The sequence below is a fragment of the Macadamia integrifolia genome, chromosome 2 (assembly GCF_013358625.1).
Source record: "Macadamia integrifolia cultivar HAES 741 chromosome 2, SCU_Mint_v3, whole genome shotgun sequence".
NCBI lineage: Eukaryota > Viridiplantae > Streptophyta > Magnoliopsida > Proteales > Proteaceae > Macadamia > Macadamia integrifolia.
This window is the reverse complement of record NC_056558.1, coordinates 43807898-43828766: the sequence shown is the minus strand read 5'-3', so window position 1 is coordinate 43828766 and position 20869 is coordinate 43807898. Positions and strand designations below refer to the sequence as shown.

Here is a 20869-nt window from a genome sequence, read left to right as displayed (position 1 = left end):
AATTCTCAGATGCTATGTATTCCTATTAAAGCTCATTAGACATCATGCTTAAACCAGGAATTATGGAAGATTCAAGTTATTTCCATTTGAGATCTGGTGGTGAAAAGAGATGGATCAAGCACGGCCGGAGGGGTCGCATTCCATAGAGTTTATAGTCCCTACCTGATCATAGCACTAATATTGTGTACGTCTCTAGAATCAGATCAGCCATTCATATCTACATTCACATATTATGAAGATAAGGTCTGAAGGACAGAAGTCAAAATATATAACATATATAGCATTCATAGGTTACATGCTGAGAATCTGAACATCTACTGGCCTTCATGCTTTAAAGTATAAGTATCTGAAGGACAACAGTTGGACCATTATCATATATAACAATCACAGTTTACACTAAGCTCTTTCCTGTAGCTTGAAACATGTAGACCGACTCTTCTCCTTATTGTAAGTTGACGCGCTATACACGTGCAATGTGGGCTTTCCAACTTTATTAGCGACCTGAACTGTAGTCTTCTCTGGTCCGCATACCTCAAATCTGCCACTCCATCTGGTTCTTTATAAATTGCCCATAATATATCCTATACATTATTCACTATCCTTAGTAGGAAACAGATTCAGTTTCTCTTATATTGGACATAAGTAATTAAATTTGAGTGCTGCAGTTTATCCTTCTGAAAGTACACGCAAGCAGAGATGGTGGCTAACCTAAAGGCTATTCTATCTTCTCCAGCAACTTGAAACCATAAGCTTCTAAAATATCCAGAGCTGCAAAACCACACATGGAAACATATGGCTCCATTTTCAATAAATTAAGTGGAAATTAGAGAGTAAAAATAGTGTCAATTATTCATCACTTGGAAAGTCGAGTCATAGACTCATATGTCTTGCCTTATCATCCTGTCAAAGCATTCCACTTCCACCTTTAAGTCCAAGGCATCCATGCTACATTAGACTTCAAAATGGTAGTACCAAAATCAGGTCGAGGACCAGGTAATGTTTCTCCATCATATTATAAAGTTACAGCGAAAGGTTACTAGTCTGTATATCCTTAATTATTGCCTGGGACTTGAGGCACATTATCCAATGATTTGATTATGTCCAGGCAATCCATCTAGAAGGTAAACCACCTTTTAAGTTTTTGAGCAACTGTGATACTTAGTTGCTTACATGAATTTCCTTGTTGGACAAACTTTATGTTAGTGAGAAATTCCGATGAGAATTGAACAAGGTAGTGTCACCCGTACCTGGCATGTAAACTTCAGGGTTAAGAGGCCTTATTACACCTCTTGTCTTGATTCTGTTTTCAAGTAAAAGCTGCAAAATATAAGACAAATAAATTAGTCCCATAAGAGTGTCAGGTCGTGGTAAGGAAAACAGTCAGATTTGTAGGTAATACCAGAGCTGCTATGGCTGCTGGAATTCCGACAGTGAGAGCCATTGCAGTGGTTGTTTTCCCATTCTTCATCTTTCCGAATTCCAATAAAGTGGACTGCTGGTTCTCTGTAGGTCGTCCATCTGGGAAACTAACCTCCACTTCATGATGCAAAAGCACCATGTCCTTTAACATCAAGCATCCAATAAGAATTAGCAAAAGCCACATTGGTTTCATTGTCTTCTTCTTCACTTCTTTTGATAATCTTGTTATTACTTGTAAATTTATGTCTTCATTCAGTTCTATTTGTCTAGATGCATTTGTCTCCATAGATATGTTTGGTTATCTAGAAAATTTTGATTGAAAAGAAACTAAAAAAGTGAGTTCATTAATGAAAAACTGATTACACAATCACTAGGATTGACTATTCCAGTACATTCCATTAAAAAAAAAAAAACTGTAAAGTTACTGGACAGCCAAATGAAGCGTAAAGAAAATCCAAAATACTCTGTAAATAGCTGAATAAACTTCCAAATCAATGCAATGTCCTGATCGTATGCAGAATAAATAACTGAGGGTGCATACCAATTTCAGGAATTGTAGGCACAAAAACAAGCTATAAAGGGCTATCAGTTGTAATAAAGGGAGCTTACAGATGATTGAACTTCCAAATTTATGCATTTTCTATACATGCAGAATACCCAATAGGGTGGATATGTATTTCAGGAATTGTGGGCACAAAGAAAATCTATATCAGGTGCAATCAAGGGAGCTGCTTATCTAATTATCAGTGGTCTTTGATTTACATAGTTCACATTTAACTGAAAATATTCTCTTGGGAGTCCAAGGCAACAATTGCCAGATGTGTCTGAAAAATTTGCTAGGCAAGTTTGTGTGGTTCATGGGTTCTTTAGGGAATTAGGTAACTATCAGAGGAAATGATTAATCTTATGATCGATTTCCTTTTCCTTTGGAAAAATAAAATAAAATAAAATAGATTAATACTGGGGTTGATCAGAGACTCAAAGGCAACAGGCAGATAATATACCTGCTCTGTGTTGGAGTAGGTCAATCTCTCTTCCATGCGTAGACAGATAACATCAAATGCACTTCGGCAGGACAGAGGAATTTCTTTGCGATCATGAAGTCCCAAAAATCTAATCAACCATGGAGGAACATAATTTAGTGAAAGAGGGGCGCTCAAAGGATCTAAAGGATCACACTTTTGTATGTTTGAAATTGTATTGCTGAGACCCACAGCATGGTTGTGTACCTCCAACCTCCTGGACTTGGATCCTCTGTGGCACAAAAGGGCATCTGGCGCGCTTCTAATGCCAAGAAACTCTTGGGCTGCGTGCGACCACCTTGGGCTCCGTGCCTGAGCATTTCTGCCGGTTGGATGCTCGCCAGACACCCTGCTGCGCCACAGAGGAATTCAATCCCCCACCCCACCCCCCCCCCGCCAAAAAAAAAAACCCCTTCTATTGCTGCAATAGGATAATAGTACAAAAGAAAAATTCATTCATGGCCCATCTCATTGGTGAGACAACCTGTGATTAGCATGACTCAGCAATTGAACTGCCTCATATTTTAACTTCTGTGATTGCTAAAAAAGAAGGAAAGAAAAAAAAAAAATGGCTCTCACTTACTTGATTGTTTTTACAGTGTTCACCGCACTAGCTTTTTCTTTACAGAGGCCATGAGCGATCAGAATTTCTACCATTTCCTTCTCATCACCCATGATTCCTTGTAAATTCTCATTTTCCCTCTCAGTTCTGAGAAGTACATCTAGGAAGCTCTCAAATGTAGGTTGCTTCTCTTGTTTCAGCGCTGGATGAGCTTCAGTATCAAAGAAGCCAATTTTTGCAAGAGTCCCCATAATCTCACAAAACCCTAAACATACATAAATTTCTAGATGAGTTCCAATTAAAACTTAGTCTCCACCACGGTTTATAAACTCACAATTGTTTTGAATTTGACTCAGGCCTGCTTGTCCAAGTTCACTAAGGAAAAGGGAAGCAATATATCATTCTTCTAATTTAAAAAGTGGTTCCTTCTAACTTCTCAAATTTTTTTTTTCCAAAAATATTTTCACTGCCCAATCTAGTTTTCTGAGTACTTGATCAGGGGTCTGTCAGTGTTCTTTTGACTGCATTGATTTAGTTAATTGAGATTTAAACCTTGGCATAAAGATTAATTTCCAAATAAAGAACATGCCTTCGTAGCGGAGGGTTCCACGGAAGATAGTTGAAGCTTCATTCATAATTCCATACAGATCCCCATAAATCAAAGAGTTACGATTTGGGAGACACTCCAATGCAAAAGCTGGAAGATCAGCTATCCGGATTCTTGTGGCAGAATCATAAAGTTTGTTCCCTGCAAGCTTTTATCGTTACTTGAAACAGAAACAGCAAATCCTCAAGGAATCTCATAGAGATGCAATTAGTGATAGTCTTTTCTACTCTGCATGGCTAATGATATCTTTTTATAATACAAAAATAGTTGATATATAGCAGCAATGACTACAAAATTACATAATAGCCTTTATCTAGTCATATAATACCACATGCATCTTCAGGGTAACCATCACTATAAGAACAAAATTGCTGGTGGCAATATATGGCGGTGTAAACAGAGTGGAGGAATAATGATCTTTTATGTTTCTATTGTGTGGAAGGGTGCTTTGAAGTAAAGAGTGTAGTAATTCATCAAAAGGTTTCTGTTGTAAGGTAGTTACTGGGAATTAGTTGTGTATTTTGCAGTCTCTTTTTGTGGAGGATTTTTTAAGATTTAGACAATGTGTCAACGAATGAGGAAGTGTCTGTTCCGATCATGATGCTTGGAGATACAATGTGGGTACCTAATATATTAAATGTAAATGATTAGCAAGTGAGATGGTAATTGCATATCGTCTGTAGCCATGATGTAGATAAGGCCTGCTGGGGTGGCAGTTTATATATTTTCCTCTGATCTCCTCTTGTTGTTGTTGTCACAGTGCTTTATCCCAACTAAATGGGGTAAGCTACATGGATCCTTGCCCTCCAATCAGCTCTATCCGATCGAACTCATACGAGGTAGAAGACCTAGGCTATGCATGTCTTTCCTCAACACATCTCCTAGGGTTATTTTAGGCCCGCCCCTGGTTCTTTTAGATTATTATTAAAATGGCATACCTTCTACTCCTGCTGGTGTAGAGAACATTGACTTATTATTGTTACTATCATTATTATTATTTTTGGGAGACTGAGAGTACAGAGGACGAGGAAATGTGGGAATTAGATCTATTTTTCTGAAATCAATTTCTATTTATATGGGTTCAAGGAGGGACGAATCTTTCCTATTGAAGGATATATCCAGATAAACTATCCCAACAATGATTTAATTTTTGTATGAACCATGGTATTGGAAAAGATTCTAACAGTTGGTCCTCTATCAATGGAGGAAAGTTCATGACTAAACTTTCTTAGATTTCAAGAAAAACAAGGAGAATTCCAACAATCTTATCCATTTTAAAGTTGTGTGGTTCATTATTAGAGGTCTCATTAGTTAATTCTGTGTCCAGGATCATGCGTGATGCCTGATTGAGCTTCTAAGAACTAGGAGGATGGCTCTACGGGAGAAGGTGCATATCTCTGTAGTGTTTCATATCTCAGTCCATAATTATTGGTCATACATTTCCTCTGTAGTGGTTTTGTAGAGGATGTTTTCTTATCAACACCAGTATCTTTTATATAAACAAAAAATGGGAGAACCAGAGAGGGATACTGGAATTGCCAGTTTATACAGAGAAGACCAGTTAAGGGTCACATTTCATGTTGCTGAAGCCTTCTGTGTACTAATTATTTCTCCATGCAGTTTGTTCCATTATTAGACTTCAGTTGCATGATGGGGCTAGATTTAACATATAGGTGTCCATGCAGTATTGCATACAGGAATGATAAACCAATATTTTTTCAGTGGGTATAAAAGTGTTCTGAAAGGGAGTGCCTATCTATCAGATACCCAGTGAACAATCAATAACAGATACTTGTTAACTGTGATGGTCGATGACATACCATCAACATGCACAATTTTTCCATCAGATTTGTAGGTAGCTGGATTGCGTCCAGCCCGGATAGCTCCTGCAGGGTTCCAACTGAAACAGAGAAAAAATTTGTGATTCAAACTGAGTAGTGTCCATCAAGCTGCTATAGACCTAACAGCCATGGATCAGAAATAGAACAACCATGAGGATAAGTCAAACAAGCAAAACTAAATTTATACACTGAATTGCGGGTTTGAAGCAGTGTTTACTTCAGATGTTCTGTGACTACTGTCCTTATTGGCTTTAATTGCATAGTTGCAGGTGGAAAGAAGGTATGGGACCCATCAATGGCTCCGACCTAGGAGATCTCTTGTGTCCAAATGGAGAAGCATCAGATAATAAGAGAAATTTAATTACAATTTTTTCTCCGTAACAATTCCCTTTTTCTTTGGGATCTACACAATGTTTAAGGTTTGATCTCCTAGTGCCCCCCTTGAACAGACTGCAGTTTATATATGTGGTCCACAAGTGGTCCAAATTTCCCACTAGGTGTCAATCTCTTAAGCTGTAATCCAGCCCAGACAAAGATTCTTAAGATTTAAATCACTTCATCCAGCCCAAATTGGTGGGCTATATCAAGCTAGGTAGGAATACAAATATTTACACTAATCCAAAGCAACTCAAAGGGATCTAATAACACTAGCCCAAATCATATTACATTTGAAGCAATTCACACTAAACCAAAGTATGTCAAAGGGATCTAATAACACTACCCAAAATCATATTACATTTGAAGCAAAGCAGAAGCCACTGTGCCACATACCAATGTTAAACTTATGAAAAACATACTCATGTGAACGATGTTTCACGATAATAGAAGCTTTGGTTCAGATTGGGATTTGCAGCTCAATTGAACCAAAGTTAACAAGTCCGGTTGAGTTGGTCTCAGTTTGAGGCTGACCCAAGTTTCACCCTAGCAATAGCTTGTACCAAAACTTAATCTAATTTCTTTTGGTTATTTACTAGTAACCAGTTTACCCTACAATCTGCAGATCAAACCAAATTATGGCATCCCTTCATGCGTACTTAAAGGTCAAATTTGTTCCCTTCAGAGTTAGATGATACATTTATGGTGCCTTTTTTTCTTAGGAACTATAAAAAATTGTCCTATGTTCCAAAATGGAATAAAGAGAAGTTTTTCCAACATGGTGAACTCAAGAAATACCTGAATTTATATGCTAGTGGGTTATTTGCAGCTTCTGGAGACGGAAGTCCCCCACAATAAGAAACAAAAGACTTTATTATCCCATTTCGTGCATGTGCGCGGTCGATCATCTTCATTGCCATCATATGATCTGAAGCATCCGGTACAGTAGTTATGATCATGATCCAAAATCTCATGGGAAAACATTTGGCAAGTTCTATCCAGATATTATTTTATTATTTATCTTCAATAATTAGTTACATTGAAGGATGCAAAAGGATCTAAAAATGGCAATGCTAAAAAAAAAAAGATAAATTATTAAAAACACTAAATTCCAATGGATATCCTTTTCTGGTTTCATGAGAGAAAAACAAGAAAATAACCTTTTGTCACCTATCTAGTTTCTTGCCAGGAATTAATTTTCCTTTATAATTTTCTCAAAAATTGTTATCTATTTGTGATGGAGCTCTAATTAAATCATGGTTAGGTTGCATATGGAAACTAGGATTTTGATTTGTACTGTAGATTCTAAATCCAGTCATGGATTTTCCTTTTCTAACTCCGATTATCTTTGTGATGTTTTGGTTTGTACATTTAGATAATAAGCATCTTAGCTATAGTTGTTGGTTGTTCCATGAACATGATGAGTCTAAATTTTTGCTATGGCACATATTAGGTGCTATGGGAAAGATTTTGAAGTACTATTAATTCCTTCATAGGTTGGTGAAAGTTGATAAGTGATTTTCATATTGTAATTAGATGCATGAAAACCCAATGGAGGTAGCAAAAGAACATACTACTGTAAGAAAATGGTGGTTATGATTCGCTCAAGAGATTTTCTAGATTTCTTGGATTAGTTTTCGTCGGAAATGGTGAGATCCCTTCAGCAATAATTTTGATATTCCTTTTCCAGGATTCAATGTTTCTTCTACTGGACATTAAGGTTTCACCATCAATCCATTTTCCCCCTAAACCCTTCAAAAAAAAGGAAAATTCTGTGCCCCATACCTGTTGGAGTGTTAGGAGTAATTGGAAGAGGGGAGGAGGGTTGGTGATTGGCACCTAACTTCTCCTTGTTTCCTCTCTTTTTTATTTTTGTGTTTTTCCGTTTATGCCCTTGTTAGGTTATGCACTATATATTGAATAGAAAAGGGAGTCAAAACCTACACAGTTGTGACTCCCAGAGTTACGGCAGCCTCTCTTTCTCTTCTTCCTCATTCTCTTTATTTCTTTCTCTTCTTTATTGTTTACATGAAGCATGATGGAAGATACAATAGCCCTGATGACTAAATCATTTCTTTATACTTCAACCTACTTGAAGGATGATGAACGAAAAGCTTCAGAACTGTTGGAAATATCAATTTATGATCCATACAGATCTTTCTTCTTCTTCAACAGGTTGTTGAAACATGTAATTCCATTACTAGGATGTAATGAACTTCAGATACCATTATTATTTTCTAAAAGCAGTCTTACCCTAAAATTTATTTTAGCAAATAGCAACTGAATAACAATAACTCCTAACAAATTAATGTTTGCTATAGAACAAACTTTGTGATCATGTAATTAAAATGTGAGTAGGCAAATCACCTATGCCAGGATCCAAGCCCATTTCACCAAGGATTGTAATACCAGCACTCTTGGCTCGCTCATCCAACCTTGATGTGGAATCGTCAATGTAGCTGGCTGTGACAAGATGCTTTTTGAACTGTATTGAGAGATAATCATTGTCAGGCAGCCAACTAGAGAAAAAGAAGAGAGTCATTTGCATTTCACTCTCTTTGAATGATTCTGACTTGATTTCTCATTTTCTTTAAAGCATTTTTTCCCCTTTTCTTGATTCGATGCATGAAATCATTCAACATGGTGACATATGTTACAAAAGGTGGTAAAAAACCACTCAACCAGTTAACAAGAATTTACTGGTAGAAAGAAGATTAGAGAGGTCAGGGAAGAGAATTCACTATAGTATGAAAGAACAATATCTAAGATTAAGTTACCTCAATACAAGCATTTGCTATTATAGCGTGGAAACTAGCCGGCAACAAACTTATAACAACTTCAACCTGGATAAGGTTCACACAATATATCAACAATGTAAGGCCATAGTTCTAGTTCAAAAACCCATCAACATGAAGAAGAAACAAAGAAATATCCAAAAGATGTACTGCATCTAAGAATTAAAATAAAATTGAAATATAAATTAAAAATTAAAAAAGTAATAGACCACTTCTCAATCAATGGAGCTCCTATGAGATACAGACTTGGATCATAACTTTTGGGTCCAACTCAGGATACTATCATTGAGGGCGTTCGTTTGTCTCCAAAGTTTCTTAACAGAACAGGATTATATTTCTCAACAATCCTCATATTAATAACCGACTTTAAGTCTGGAATAACTGACTTTAAGCACACAAATTTTGTCTGGTACTTACTAGGACCAGAGCATAACCTTAAGACCAAAAGGGACTGCACTAGATCAAAAAGGTAAAAATAGATGCACAAATAGAAAAGTAGATCGAACCATTGGAATGGAAGGTGGTGTAAAAGTATGATCTGGGTTGTTGAAGTTTGCCTTCAAGGTTATCAAAATGATGTTTCTTTCAAAATCAAGCTGGGAAACCCAACTCTTACTATTTGAATACAATGGATGATGTGTGTTTTCAATTTGCGGACAGTAGTTCTGGCTTCACATTGATAGGAAACTTAAAGTGGAAGATAAAGTTATGAAGACTTTACCTGAGAGACACACTTACAGAGGCTTTCATGATCCATTACATCTAGCTGAATTGCCGTTGCATTTGGAATACCTTCAATTGTCTAAATTTGAAACATCATTGTCAAATTTACAACACATTCAAATTAAGCAGAAAAGATTAGTTTCAGTGAGTGGAATATACATGAATGTACAAAGAACACACATGATTTCATATGTGTATATATTGAGATATACAAGGGTGCATGTACATTGTGATTATGACAGCAGCTGTTTGTTGACATAACTTAAGAAGAAATGGCCGGAAAAGTGAGACAAACAAATTCCATTACTTCAATACAGATATGGCATTATTATTAATGTTTTTTGGGTCGAACAGATGGTATTATTTTCAGACTAAACAAAGTAAGAAATAAAAATTCAAATAAAAATTCCTGTATGGTGACAATGGGTAAGTTGTTTATGTAAAAATTCCATGATCATTGCTTAAAATTCAAGTTTCAACTTTTCAATCATAGATTTGACTCATCAAATCAATGAAGTAAACATCATATGAATTATATAATCCTCCCTTACTTCTTTTCTCTTTCATGAGGTAGGGGGAACATGTATAGGAATAGAATGAGGTACTTTCTATTTTACCTGAGCTTCTCTCTCTCTCTCTCTCTCTCTCTAATTGTTGCATGGTCACACATGCAATTATCATACCAAATGTTCTCAAGAGGAAACATTCTTAGGTTATGGTGTTGAATCATAGTTTAGAAGAATGATGACCAGAGGAACTTGGTTTGGATGAAACACTGGTGCAACCGGGCAATTATTTGAGAGGTATTTACGTCAGATTTTATAATCAATAATTCAATATTTAGATCTGATGACAGTGCCCCCGCTCATAACATTTAAAAGTCCTAATTCATCAACCAAAGACCAGGTACTGATATGTAATGCTTCCTGTAATTTTCTGATCTATGAAAGATCTTTCCATAATGCATACAGATATGTTTGGCTTGATTTGGAATTAGTGAAAAAGGTAAGGTAGCTGCATGTCCAGTGGCCATTAGGCAGTGATAAGGTTTTGGAAGATGGAGTAAATGAGAGAGCGAGAGATATTTCTAAAGAGGTGTTTAGAGGGTCATTTCGTGCACTTGGGACATCCTCTTGACATGGTATCTACAATGGTAGCAAAAGTTTAGCCTGTCTCCTGATCACCATACTCTGCAAACTGTCTTCCCCATTATTCTTGGGATCAGATTTCAGAAGCTAGAAATCACAGGAAAATTTGTTTAGGACTTTTGTCGAAATTATGGTCTTGGGTTGTGCTTCAAAACCACCGGTGTGTATGTCAAAGAAAATAACTCTGGATTTTTGGGATTTCTCTGCATTGTGGAGCCATGTCCCTTTTTCAATAGGTACAGTCTACGGCAGATTCATCTAGTCTGCACCTTAGTGCTTAAGGAGAATTTGGTGAAAGCAGCTCTCATATTGGTCAGGTGCTATTGGGGATACGATGTCTTGTGTTCCGTGAAATGGATTTGTGGGTTGATTCTAAAGGTCTGTTAAGAGGCCATAGGGCTCGAGGCCTCAAGGTCGGAGGAATCAGAGCACCTTGCATTTTATCTTTGTTACTGGGGCCTCAACGAACTGGGGGCCCATGCAGAGGTTCGTCAGATCCCATTTTACTGGCCTAGCTCAAGGGGTTGTGGTGGTTTCAGCAAATAGCAGGCCCAGGGACACCATCACCACTGCAATGACACTGTCAGTTGCCACAGTTGATGAGATGAGCTGAATTTTGAATTTTAAAAATATTATCTGATGTCCCATTGTTGAGGCAGCTTGTACTTGATACTGATTTCTGATGGTGAATCTATCCCCTCCTCAATTACAAATAACTGTTAATGAAGTCTCTGCATAATATGAATAGTTTTACCAGTTTCACAATTAGTAGAAATTCCATATTATGGAATATTCTAATGAATAAATCAGTTGTTGTACTAAAAAATGAGCTACGTGCACAAATACACCAGACAGTGGAGCAACATAATATGATCGTATTGCTTACTTTTCCTTTGGCTAGGTTATTTCTTTATATTTCTACATATCTTAGATTTTTCTAATTCTAAAAATTTAATTTTTTTTACATTTTTTGGGAAATCCCCCATTTTTAGTGAAGTCATCTATAACCAGCATATTATCACAAAATCATGTAAGAAATTTCATTTAACAACGTCAAAAGACGCAAAAATCAAAATGACAATCAATTGGTATTCAGGTTGACATATGTAATTCAATATTAATTGTTTCTTTAGTATTTTGAATATAACTGGTCACATACGTCATTTTTGACTTATGAGACTTACTTATATAAACTTCCTGACAAGGAATGCAAAAGCAGATACCATTAATTAAGTTTACAAAGATCTTATAACTTCTTGATTCTTATTTTTGATATATCTCATTATGATTCAGTGGTGCAACAATAGCTAACTAGTAATTACATTGATTTCCACAAATGCCTCCAGATAGTACCTGTATATCCATACCAATAATTCATTAATCTATGATTGTAGGGTGTCCATGTAAGAATGCATGCATAAGTAGAACTTCCTATATCAAATAAAAAAGAAAGGGCTGGATTCTGGTCAGATCTAGGTATTAATCAATTGGATTTACTTATATCCTAAGTTCCTAACTATCCAGATTCAACCTGAAATCTGTTGGATCTGAAGCTATCACATTCAAGTACAAATCCAACCAGTTTCAGTTATGTCTAGCCTAGGTTAAAGTATCAATGTACTTGCAACTTCCAATCTCTGACTCGAAACCCAAACCAACTAAGCCAGTGATCAGTTTAGAATATTAAGCATACACAAAAGTGCTGTCCCTATGCATAATATTTTAAAATAGTAGTGCAGTATACTATTTTGCATTATAGTATTTCATATTAATGTTTTATTATATGTAAAAAATTGACACCCTATTGTTCAATCAATTTCACAAGCATACCTCTTCTGCATCCTTTAGGTAGAGGGAAGCAACAATAACTTGAACATCCTTGGGTTGTTCTATATCGTCCCCTAAACATGTTTTAAACCATTGGTGAGAGGAAATGCTTCCAGTTGATGCTAACAGCTCAGCAGCTGGTTGGCAGACCCGGCCTGCACCCAGAATAAGAATGGGGTTTCTCTTCTTCAAGGCATCTACTTTCCCAGCCCCATTGTCAGGGACCTTACCAAGCCTCAGAGAAAATCTATTTGTTTCTTTGTTGGGGACTGCAGAAGCTTCCTTTGGATAAGCAATAGCAGACAACGAGTCAATGATTTGATCTAGAATAGAACTATCATCTGCCCCAACCTGTCAAATACAGCCAATGGACCTCTAGTGACTGAACAGACAAATTATATTAACAACATAACTTTATGTGTCCTGAAGCGATTCCTAATAATGCATGAATAATTAAGTGTACTGGTTAAATATACACAAGCAGGAGAAGATTGATCAGTTACTATTTTCCTGAGAAATGACATTAAGAAAGACATTGAAAATCTACTAATCTCATGAAACTGTGACCCTATTTCAATAAATTGAAGATATTCTCCCAGAAGCCAGATTTTGTAGCTTGAGAAATACCTTTTCAAAGTGCTTGAATATTAATATTTGATATGCCTCGAGTTGAAAATGTAATTTTTTGGGGAGAGGAAGGACTAATTATCACTGTTTAGACACCTAGTATTGCACAACTCATGGTGTTAGAACCTGCAGCAAACTAGTACCAGGTTACAGTTACACTGAGTAGGACTGAACCACCTTAATCTTAAATCCTGAATGAGTAAATTACATTTCTAATACCAATTTCCAATATGTTTGAAATTTGAAACTCTGTTGTGAGATCTACTAGCTAAAATTTAAACTGCCTTAGCAAGGTGGTTCCCAAGTATTTTAATGGGGTACCCTTTTGAATGAAGTTTTAGGAGAGGAAAAAAGCTCTTCACATCTTTTTCTCATTTTTTGGTCTGAATGATTAGTATTGTGACACAGCAATCAATGGATAAATATATTCAGTATCATCAACAAGACATGTGGCCTTGCATGTCTCTTTTTCTAGATACCTTGACCCCCTCTGTTGAAGTCACATTTCCCACATATGTCTATCTATGTATGTGTACATATATTAAAAGAATAAAAAGGAAATGTTTTGACCTTGTGAGAATATTGGTCTCTGTGTAAATAGGAGTTACCAATAACAGAAGATAGTTCCTCAAGTTTCTTTTTCAAAAAAGTAACAAAATTTTATTGGGCCTTTGGGTACACATCTATACAAGTATCTCTTAGAGGTCGCCCATGATGCAAGGCCCAATATTGCATCCCAATACAAAAGAGAAGAAAAACAAAGTATGCTCACCTCATACAATTTTATAAAATCCAGCATACAAATCCTTTCTGTCAGCCCCACACTTGGCTAGTGCATCTACTATAGAATTGGCTGATTCTGGTTTACATGGGAATGAGATACTCCCCTGGTTAAATTGTATCCTCACCCTACTAATCAGATGTGCCAGCCTCCATGGAACTTGTCCCTCTTGTGAGAGCCATTTGACAACTAGTAGTCTAGCCCTTCTAATCAGATAACTCCTCAAGTTGAAAAATGCCAGGGGATGTAATATGAAATAAAATGCAATTTTTTCTACGGATATGGCTAAAGTATGACACTTCTTTTCTTTTTACATGTAAGTGCCAGGTCAGGAGTAACTTACTTCAAGTTCTGAATATGACATGGCATCTGCACTCTGGCCCACCTCACACCTGGCCAAATGAAAAGACCCACCAGCAGCTTCAATAATATCCAAAGCCTCATTTATTAGAAATTGATCAAATAAATGGCCACTTAGAGATACCTGTCATACATAAATTAGTAATATTAAGTAAGACAAACCATAACAACTATCAGAAATAAAATAAAAAATATGGACCCATCACCAAAAACAGCCACATATGCACTATCTTCATGTACAGAGATAAACTAAAGCAGAAGTCATAAAATGGGTCTTCAAAATAAGAAATGAGTGGGACAGATGTCAAGTATAAAAACCCACCAATATATTGTACTTCTTTTTAAACTGATCGCCAGAAATATTTGCTGATGAATCACTACAAAATGGAAAGAAAAATGATGCTTCAATACCTTGAATAAAATGAAAATACCAGAAAGTAATACCATACACTCCACAATACATAAACTGATGCAGGATATTAGAAATAACTTTAGCTTTATAGTTTTATCACATTTGCATCTTCTAGGCTTCTAGATTGGTAATATCATGCACACCATAAAATTACATTATAACATCCACTAACTTTTTGGCTAGTCGGGATTCCACACTCATTTATAGTACTGAACAACAATTTATACTTACAATTAGAATAATAACCTCAAGCATGCAAGAGAAACAAAAGTATTTTATTTAGAATGAGAAGAAAGATATAACCCCCGCCCATCCCCAAAACACACACACACACACATATATATATATATATAAAAGCTTACTCTAACCTGGAGTTTCGCATACGTGGGATGTATTCATACAAGGGAGTAAGTATTCCACCATGGGCTATGCAAGCTTTTCTTAAGTGGGGAGGTAAGTCTGAAATATTTTGTACAGATGCCAAGCTACCAATAAATTGGGACAAGATATCTCCAAAATGCTGTGAAGCCTTTTCACAAATAGAACGACATATTAGATGCAGGACTCAAAACTTAAGGGCAAATGTAGTTGCCCCAAAATTCTATAAATCCTGCAAAAAGAAATGGAAAATTTAAACCACTAAAGTTAAGAACGAGAACATGGATTATTGATTATTTTTACCTCTTTTGCGAATTCTGTTGGGAGATTGTCAACAGCTAAGCATATCAAACCTTCACCCTCCATGTCATGATGGTAGGAATCAGAAAGGGGATTATACCTGGAACCATGGTTGACATCAAGATATGTCTATGAAAAATTAAAATTTAGAACATGGAATATAGTAGCAAGACAATATCAGGTGAGGCACATAAAATCAAAGGTCAACCTGGATAAACACTTGCATATAAAAAACCTAGAGCTTATGATTAATATAATTCAGGGATGGTACTTTACTATATCCTTTTCAATCTTCAATATATATATATATATATTTTTTTTTTAGGAAGAAGAAAGAAAATATATAAAAAAAGGAAAAGGGGGAGGGGGGATATACAAGATCGAAAGGCCAAATGATACAGCCCTAGGGGGCAGGGGGGGAGGGGGGATATACAAAACCGAAAGGCCAAATGATACAGCCCTAGGAGGCAGGGGGGGAGGGGAGATCAAAATGCTATCAGTTAAGCCCTAGGAAACAACAATGAGCCTGTTTCTTGGGGAATCCACAACAGACCTAGGGGGAAGGGATCCAAGTTTGGAGGAGACGTCAAAGTAGATGGCCTTCCAAATCATGTCGAGAGATCTAGAGTTGGAGGACCATCTACGAAAATTACGCTCCATCCAACTACGGGAAATAGCGGCGCCGAAAGCAAGCTTACCGGCATAGTCACAAATAGATTTTCCTGAAAAAGGTCATATCAAGCCAAAGCCATTCTCTCTAGAGGGGGAGGGGAAATCTCCGGGCAAGCCATTCTCTCTGGAAGGGTCCTTGTAATCTTTAATATTATTATTCATTAGGTAATGACAAAACATATTAACTCATAAACTGCATGAGGCTAAAAATTGGAAGGAGAAAATGAAAGGAAGACAGTAACAAGAGCAAGCTGAGAAGACCAATCTCCAATACTATGTGTTACTTAAGTGCAGTATCTTTAACAAAGGATTACAAGGACCCCCTGAATGTATAGTAATGTGTTGAATTCTCCAAACTTCCAATGAAATGGAGAAAATAAATATCTGAAATTTAATTTCTAAACAAAATTCAGCATAAAATTTTCTCCATTATGCTAGTTGGTTTCTCAAATGCTTTCGGTATGGAAAACCATAATTTTGAACTAAAGTTCTTCAAATCTTTACATCCACAACCAGGACCTCCAATTGTGCTAATTAGCAAAAGATGTTGGATATTTATGAAATGGACGGCTCAAACAACTTCCTTTAGATAAAGTTATCTTCTAGTCTGGATTGCAACAAAAAAATATCATTTGTTTCAGACTTCAGAGTGTAGCAAATGCTATCAATATAATAAATTATTAGATAATATTATAATCTTGTGGTGCATTACCCTTCCAGGTGTAAACAATAGCAAGAAACTTTCCAAAATTCAAAACTCTAGCTTGCAAGTGGCTACAATTAACTGTTTACACCCACAGTAAATGTATTAACAATAAACAGAAATAAGAAAACTAATTTTACAGCTTTAAGGAGGTGAGTTTTCTGAACTAAAAATCAAGTTCATGGTACCTGAAGAAGGGTCTCTCCATTGATGTGGTCTGACTAACAAACTCTATTGAGCCTCCAATGTCACAAGTAATATCAGAAACTCCAATTAGCCGGCATTGTTTTCTCATTTGTTCTTGAAGCTGCTTGGTACTCAACAACCGAGGGAATCTTTTCTCCCAGTACATGCAGTTAACTGCCTTAGACCAAAATAGAATATTTCATCAGCTTAATTACCTAAAAGAAATCCAGAGTATGATGATGCCACTAGCATTGCTAAGTTACATTAGTCATATAATAGTGGAGTCATATTAAATGTCATCAAGTTATATCACTCATAATGTCTCCTAAGAGTTCCACTGAACAATTATGTGTGTATGGAAGTACAATAGACAGCTGCCAGGCAACTAGCAGTTTATAATACTACCAAATTTGAACTGAATGTCACCTAGCATTGCTCCTAATACCATGAGCAATAAGTAGAACACTGTTGGTTTCTCAAAAACCATTAAATATCATATTTGTCAAGGCATCGCCTAGGCACCGTGTTCATGTCAACTTTCGTCCAGGCCTGCTCCAATCTTGGGTTGCTTAGACGTCGTGACAAGCATAATTGTCATGGTGTCGCCAAGGCCATGGTGTTGCCAAGGCGGCGATTTGGCGTCTTGGCAGAAAAAGAAGTTCATGGCAGTGCTACGATTTACGTGACTCACAAATGGCGGTCGCCATTGGCTGATAGGCGTCGCTATGGCACCGCCATGGACGCCAGGTCATGCCTGATTCACTAGGCGGTCGATTTTTTGTAAAATCCAGGGTGATTTTGATAGGTCTATGTTGATTTTTGATGATTTGATGTTGCTTAATGTTGGTTTTATATGTTATAGGGTATAAATTGTAGGCTTGTAGCATGCTAAATAACTTTAGAAAATAGAAAAAATAAAAAATGACACATGGGCGATTTGACCCCCATGGCAACGCCATAACGGGCGATTCATCGCCAATATCAATTAGCCATCCCTCCACCGCCTTAGATCGATTTGACGCCGTGACAACTATGGTGACAAGTATGTTAAATATTGAGAATGCCACTAAATTTTCTTCTAAATTCTGATTCACCCATTTGAAGGGTGACCATCCATAAGATCACACAATTTCCTATATTTTTTACCCAAATCTCCCTAATCACATGATTGGATAGGAATTGAGTGGAACTCAGGCCCTGCAATCATAGGCTAAAAAGGATTGGTAATAATTTTTTCCCCCTTCGTTTTCCACTGTGAAACCAAAAGTTTCTGCACTAAACTTCTACATGTGCTTTTTTATCCAAGAGATACCATCCCTTTATACTTATGACTGCCACCTATGGTCCTTCAATCATTATGTTACAACAACCACCTCAAAAGTCTCTTCCTTTATCAACAACTGGAGAATTTTCTCTACTTTCCTATGGTGCGAGTAGCCTATATATCTTCCAACTCTTCCCCTGACATATCTAACTCTTCTCCTTTACTACCTCCTGTGGGTTATTCTGCAATTCCCTAAGCCAAAGACATTGATGTAGGGGATTCCTAGGTGACTAGGTTTCCTACAAGATTAACTAACTAGGTAGGGTAAACTCAAGGGACTTAGGTTGGATAGGATAAAGGAAGCTCAGCAAACAAGATTAACATGCAAAATAAAGTGAGACTAATGAACAAAGTAATAGAGAGCAATAATAGTCTAGGAAGAAAAACACATGAACTCACTCAAGTGTTAAGGGGCGAACACGGGGTAGGGAACAAACAGCAAGCAAAATTAGGTTATGACACTAGTCTATTAAGCACCAGAGATAGATAAAAATACCATGTTATATGCTCCAAAATCAGTCATACTTATAATAAGAAAATCAGCAGTATCTAAGGTAAAACAGTGGTGCAAATAATGGTCAAACAATGGGCTAAAAGGGGAGGGTTTTAATGGAAGATGATGGAGTAAATAATGAGGGGACAATAGGGGAATGGGGAAGGTTCAGTCTCTACTTACCTGCTTCCCAGATTTGAGAATAAAGGAAAACAACCCAGATTTTTGAAAAGAATGTTCAACAGCAGTCCAATTATTAAAAGGAGGTCAGCAGCAGCCCAACTGATGATCTATCCACATAGCATGACCTTCGGTTGTTGCAAACAATGTCTACAATAGTGCAGCGGCAGCTACTGAGAGTAAGCAACAGCAGCAGAGAGTAAACAGTAGCAGTAAAGAGTAGCCGGCAGCAGCAGAGAGTAAACAGCAGTAGCAACAGAGCGTAAACAGCAGCAGCAGCAGAGAAAAGAATGGAAGAGAGAGGGAGGCGAGACAAGAGAGAAAGCCGAGAGAGAGAGGAGGTCAAAAGGGGGGGAAGAACTATAGGTGAGAGAGAGAGGAGTCGTGAGAGAGGAGCGACATCTTTTGTGCTTTTTTTCAATAATATCATTGATTAAAACAATGGCCAACGGCCTTACACTTTAAATAGAATAAAACTTTTAAAAACAAAAAAGATACTTAGAAACTCAGTTATTTAAAATAATAAACTACCTAATAGAAAGAAGTCCTAGTTTCCTAATTATTTAAAACAATCAAATAATATCAAAATTACAGCAAAGTAAAGTAAGATTTGGTGGGGTCCACAAGATCTGCTGAATGGGAGAAACAAGGGGGGTCAAACCCAGCGCTAGGAAGGCTGGTTCGACTCCTCTCTTTCCTCCTTTCTTCTTCTTTCTTCTTTCTGGTTTCTTCTAATCCTCCAACCACAGAGATGGGACTAGTTGGGTGGTCTTCTTCTTTCGACTGTACACTTTGATGTGCCCATCAACTCTCCCCGGCTTGAAAAAATTCACCTCCGACGAATTACGGCTCAGGTAGTACTCAAGCAGGCTTGGGTTGAGTCTTTGGATTTCTTGCAATGTGATCCAGGTGTTGTCAATCTCCGTTCGCCCACGCCACTTGACCAAGAACTCTCTAAAACCTCCTGTGTGTGGACACAATCTTCTCATCTAGGATTTCATCAACTTCTTCAATCCTTCTCGAGACCTTAGGCACAGGCAGTAATGAGGTGGGGGGAAGTGGTTGGTTTGGTTCAGTAGTCTCATCAATGGTAAAGGGGAAGTCCTCAAAGTCATCAGGATAGAAAGGGGTAATGGTAGAGGTACCATGGTATAGGACAAGGTCTTCAACATTGAAAATATTACTGATCTCCATACTAGCTGGCGGACAAAAAACATACGCATTGGCACCTATCCTCTTGAGTACTTTGAACGGGCATGTGCTACGAGAATCCAGCTTGCTTGCTTTTCCCCTAACAAAGCGTTGCGGCTTAATTCTAACCATCACCATATCGCCCTCTTGAAACTCTTGTAGCCTTCTGTGCACATCTGTTTTCGACTTATATTGCTCGTGGCTCAGTGCTATCTGTCTTTTTATACCTGCATGCAAATCATGTATATGCTGAGCAAAAGACTCGGCTAACGGGGATGTCCTAGAACTAGACACAACTGGGACAAGGTCTATGGGTGCCTGGGGCTGGTATCCTGAACAAATCTCAAAGGGGGACAGACCAGTGGTACAGTTCGTAGAACTATTATATGCAAACTCGGCTTGGCTAAGGACTCGATCCTAACTGGTAAGGTGTTCTCCTATGAGGCAACGCAACAAGTTTCCTAAACTCCTATTGACAACCTCAGTCTGGCCATCAGTCTGAGAGTGGAAAGCTGAAGAGAAATGGAGCTTAGTGCCCATCATCCGCCATAGGGTCCTCTAAAAATGACTGGTGAACCTAACATCCCTATCAGACACTATGGTGAGGGGTAACCCATGGTACTTGATAAAAGAAAAGTTTGGCTACTATGGACACATCAGAGATTTTAGAGCATGGGATGAAATGGGCCATCTTCGAGATGCGATCTACAACCACGTAAACAGAATCATGGCCTCTCAGTTTTTGGCAGACTAAGCACGAAGTCCATGCTAAGGTCCTGCCAAAGGGAATGGGGAACAGGTAGGGGAGTCTACAAACCCGTGTTCTACTTTTGTTGTTGGTAGTCTGGCATGTCCTACACAGACTCACAACTCTAGCAACATCCCTCTTCAATCCTGGCCAAAAGAATCAGTCCTCAACAAGGGTGATGGTCTTATCTCGACC

The 20869-nt window shown here is 37.5% G+C and overlaps 1 protein-coding gene across 2 annotated transcripts in view; it reads right to left on the bottom strand.

Moving 5' to 3' along the window:
- Nucleotides 1-246: 246 nt before the first annotated feature.
- Nucleotides 247-20869, bottom strand: part of LOC122066726 (alpha-aminoadipic semialdehyde synthase) — a 34037-nt gene continuing 13414 nt past the window's right edge. Inside the window, exons 9-26 of one of the 2 annotated variants that reach the window (XM_042630576.1) lie at nt 16741-16912; nt 15181-15277; nt 14868-15028; nt 14410-14464; nt 14071-14211; nt 12323-12670; nt 9343-9423; nt 8604-8669; nt 8194-8311; nt 6625-6754; nt 5431-5510; nt 3593-3751; nt 3025-3268; nt 2424-2532; nt 1400-1561; nt 1248-1317; nt 709-768; nt 247-581 (exon numbers count right to left, since the gene is read on the bottom strand). In XM_042630576.1, coding sequence (XP_042486510.1) covers nt 716-768; nt 1248-1317; nt 1400-1561; nt 2424-2532; nt 3025-3268; nt 3593-3751; nt 5431-5510; nt 6625-6754; nt 8194-8311; nt 8604-8669; nt 9343-9423; nt 12323-12670; nt 14071-14211; nt 14410-14464; nt 14868-15028; nt 15181-15277; nt 16741-16912 — 2246 coding nt within the window. In that variant the 3' untranslated portion in view covers nt 247-581; nt 709-715. Of the gene's footprint in view, nt 769-1247; nt 1318-1399; nt 1562-2423; nt 2533-3024; nt 3269-3592; nt 3752-5430; nt 5511-6624; nt 6755-8193; nt 8312-8603; nt 8670-9342; nt 9424-12322; nt 12671-14070; nt 14212-14409; nt 14465-14867; nt 15029-15180; nt 15278-16740; nt 16913-20869 lie in introns of both variants that reach the window. The other variant, XM_042630570.1, reaches the window with a different exon arrangement.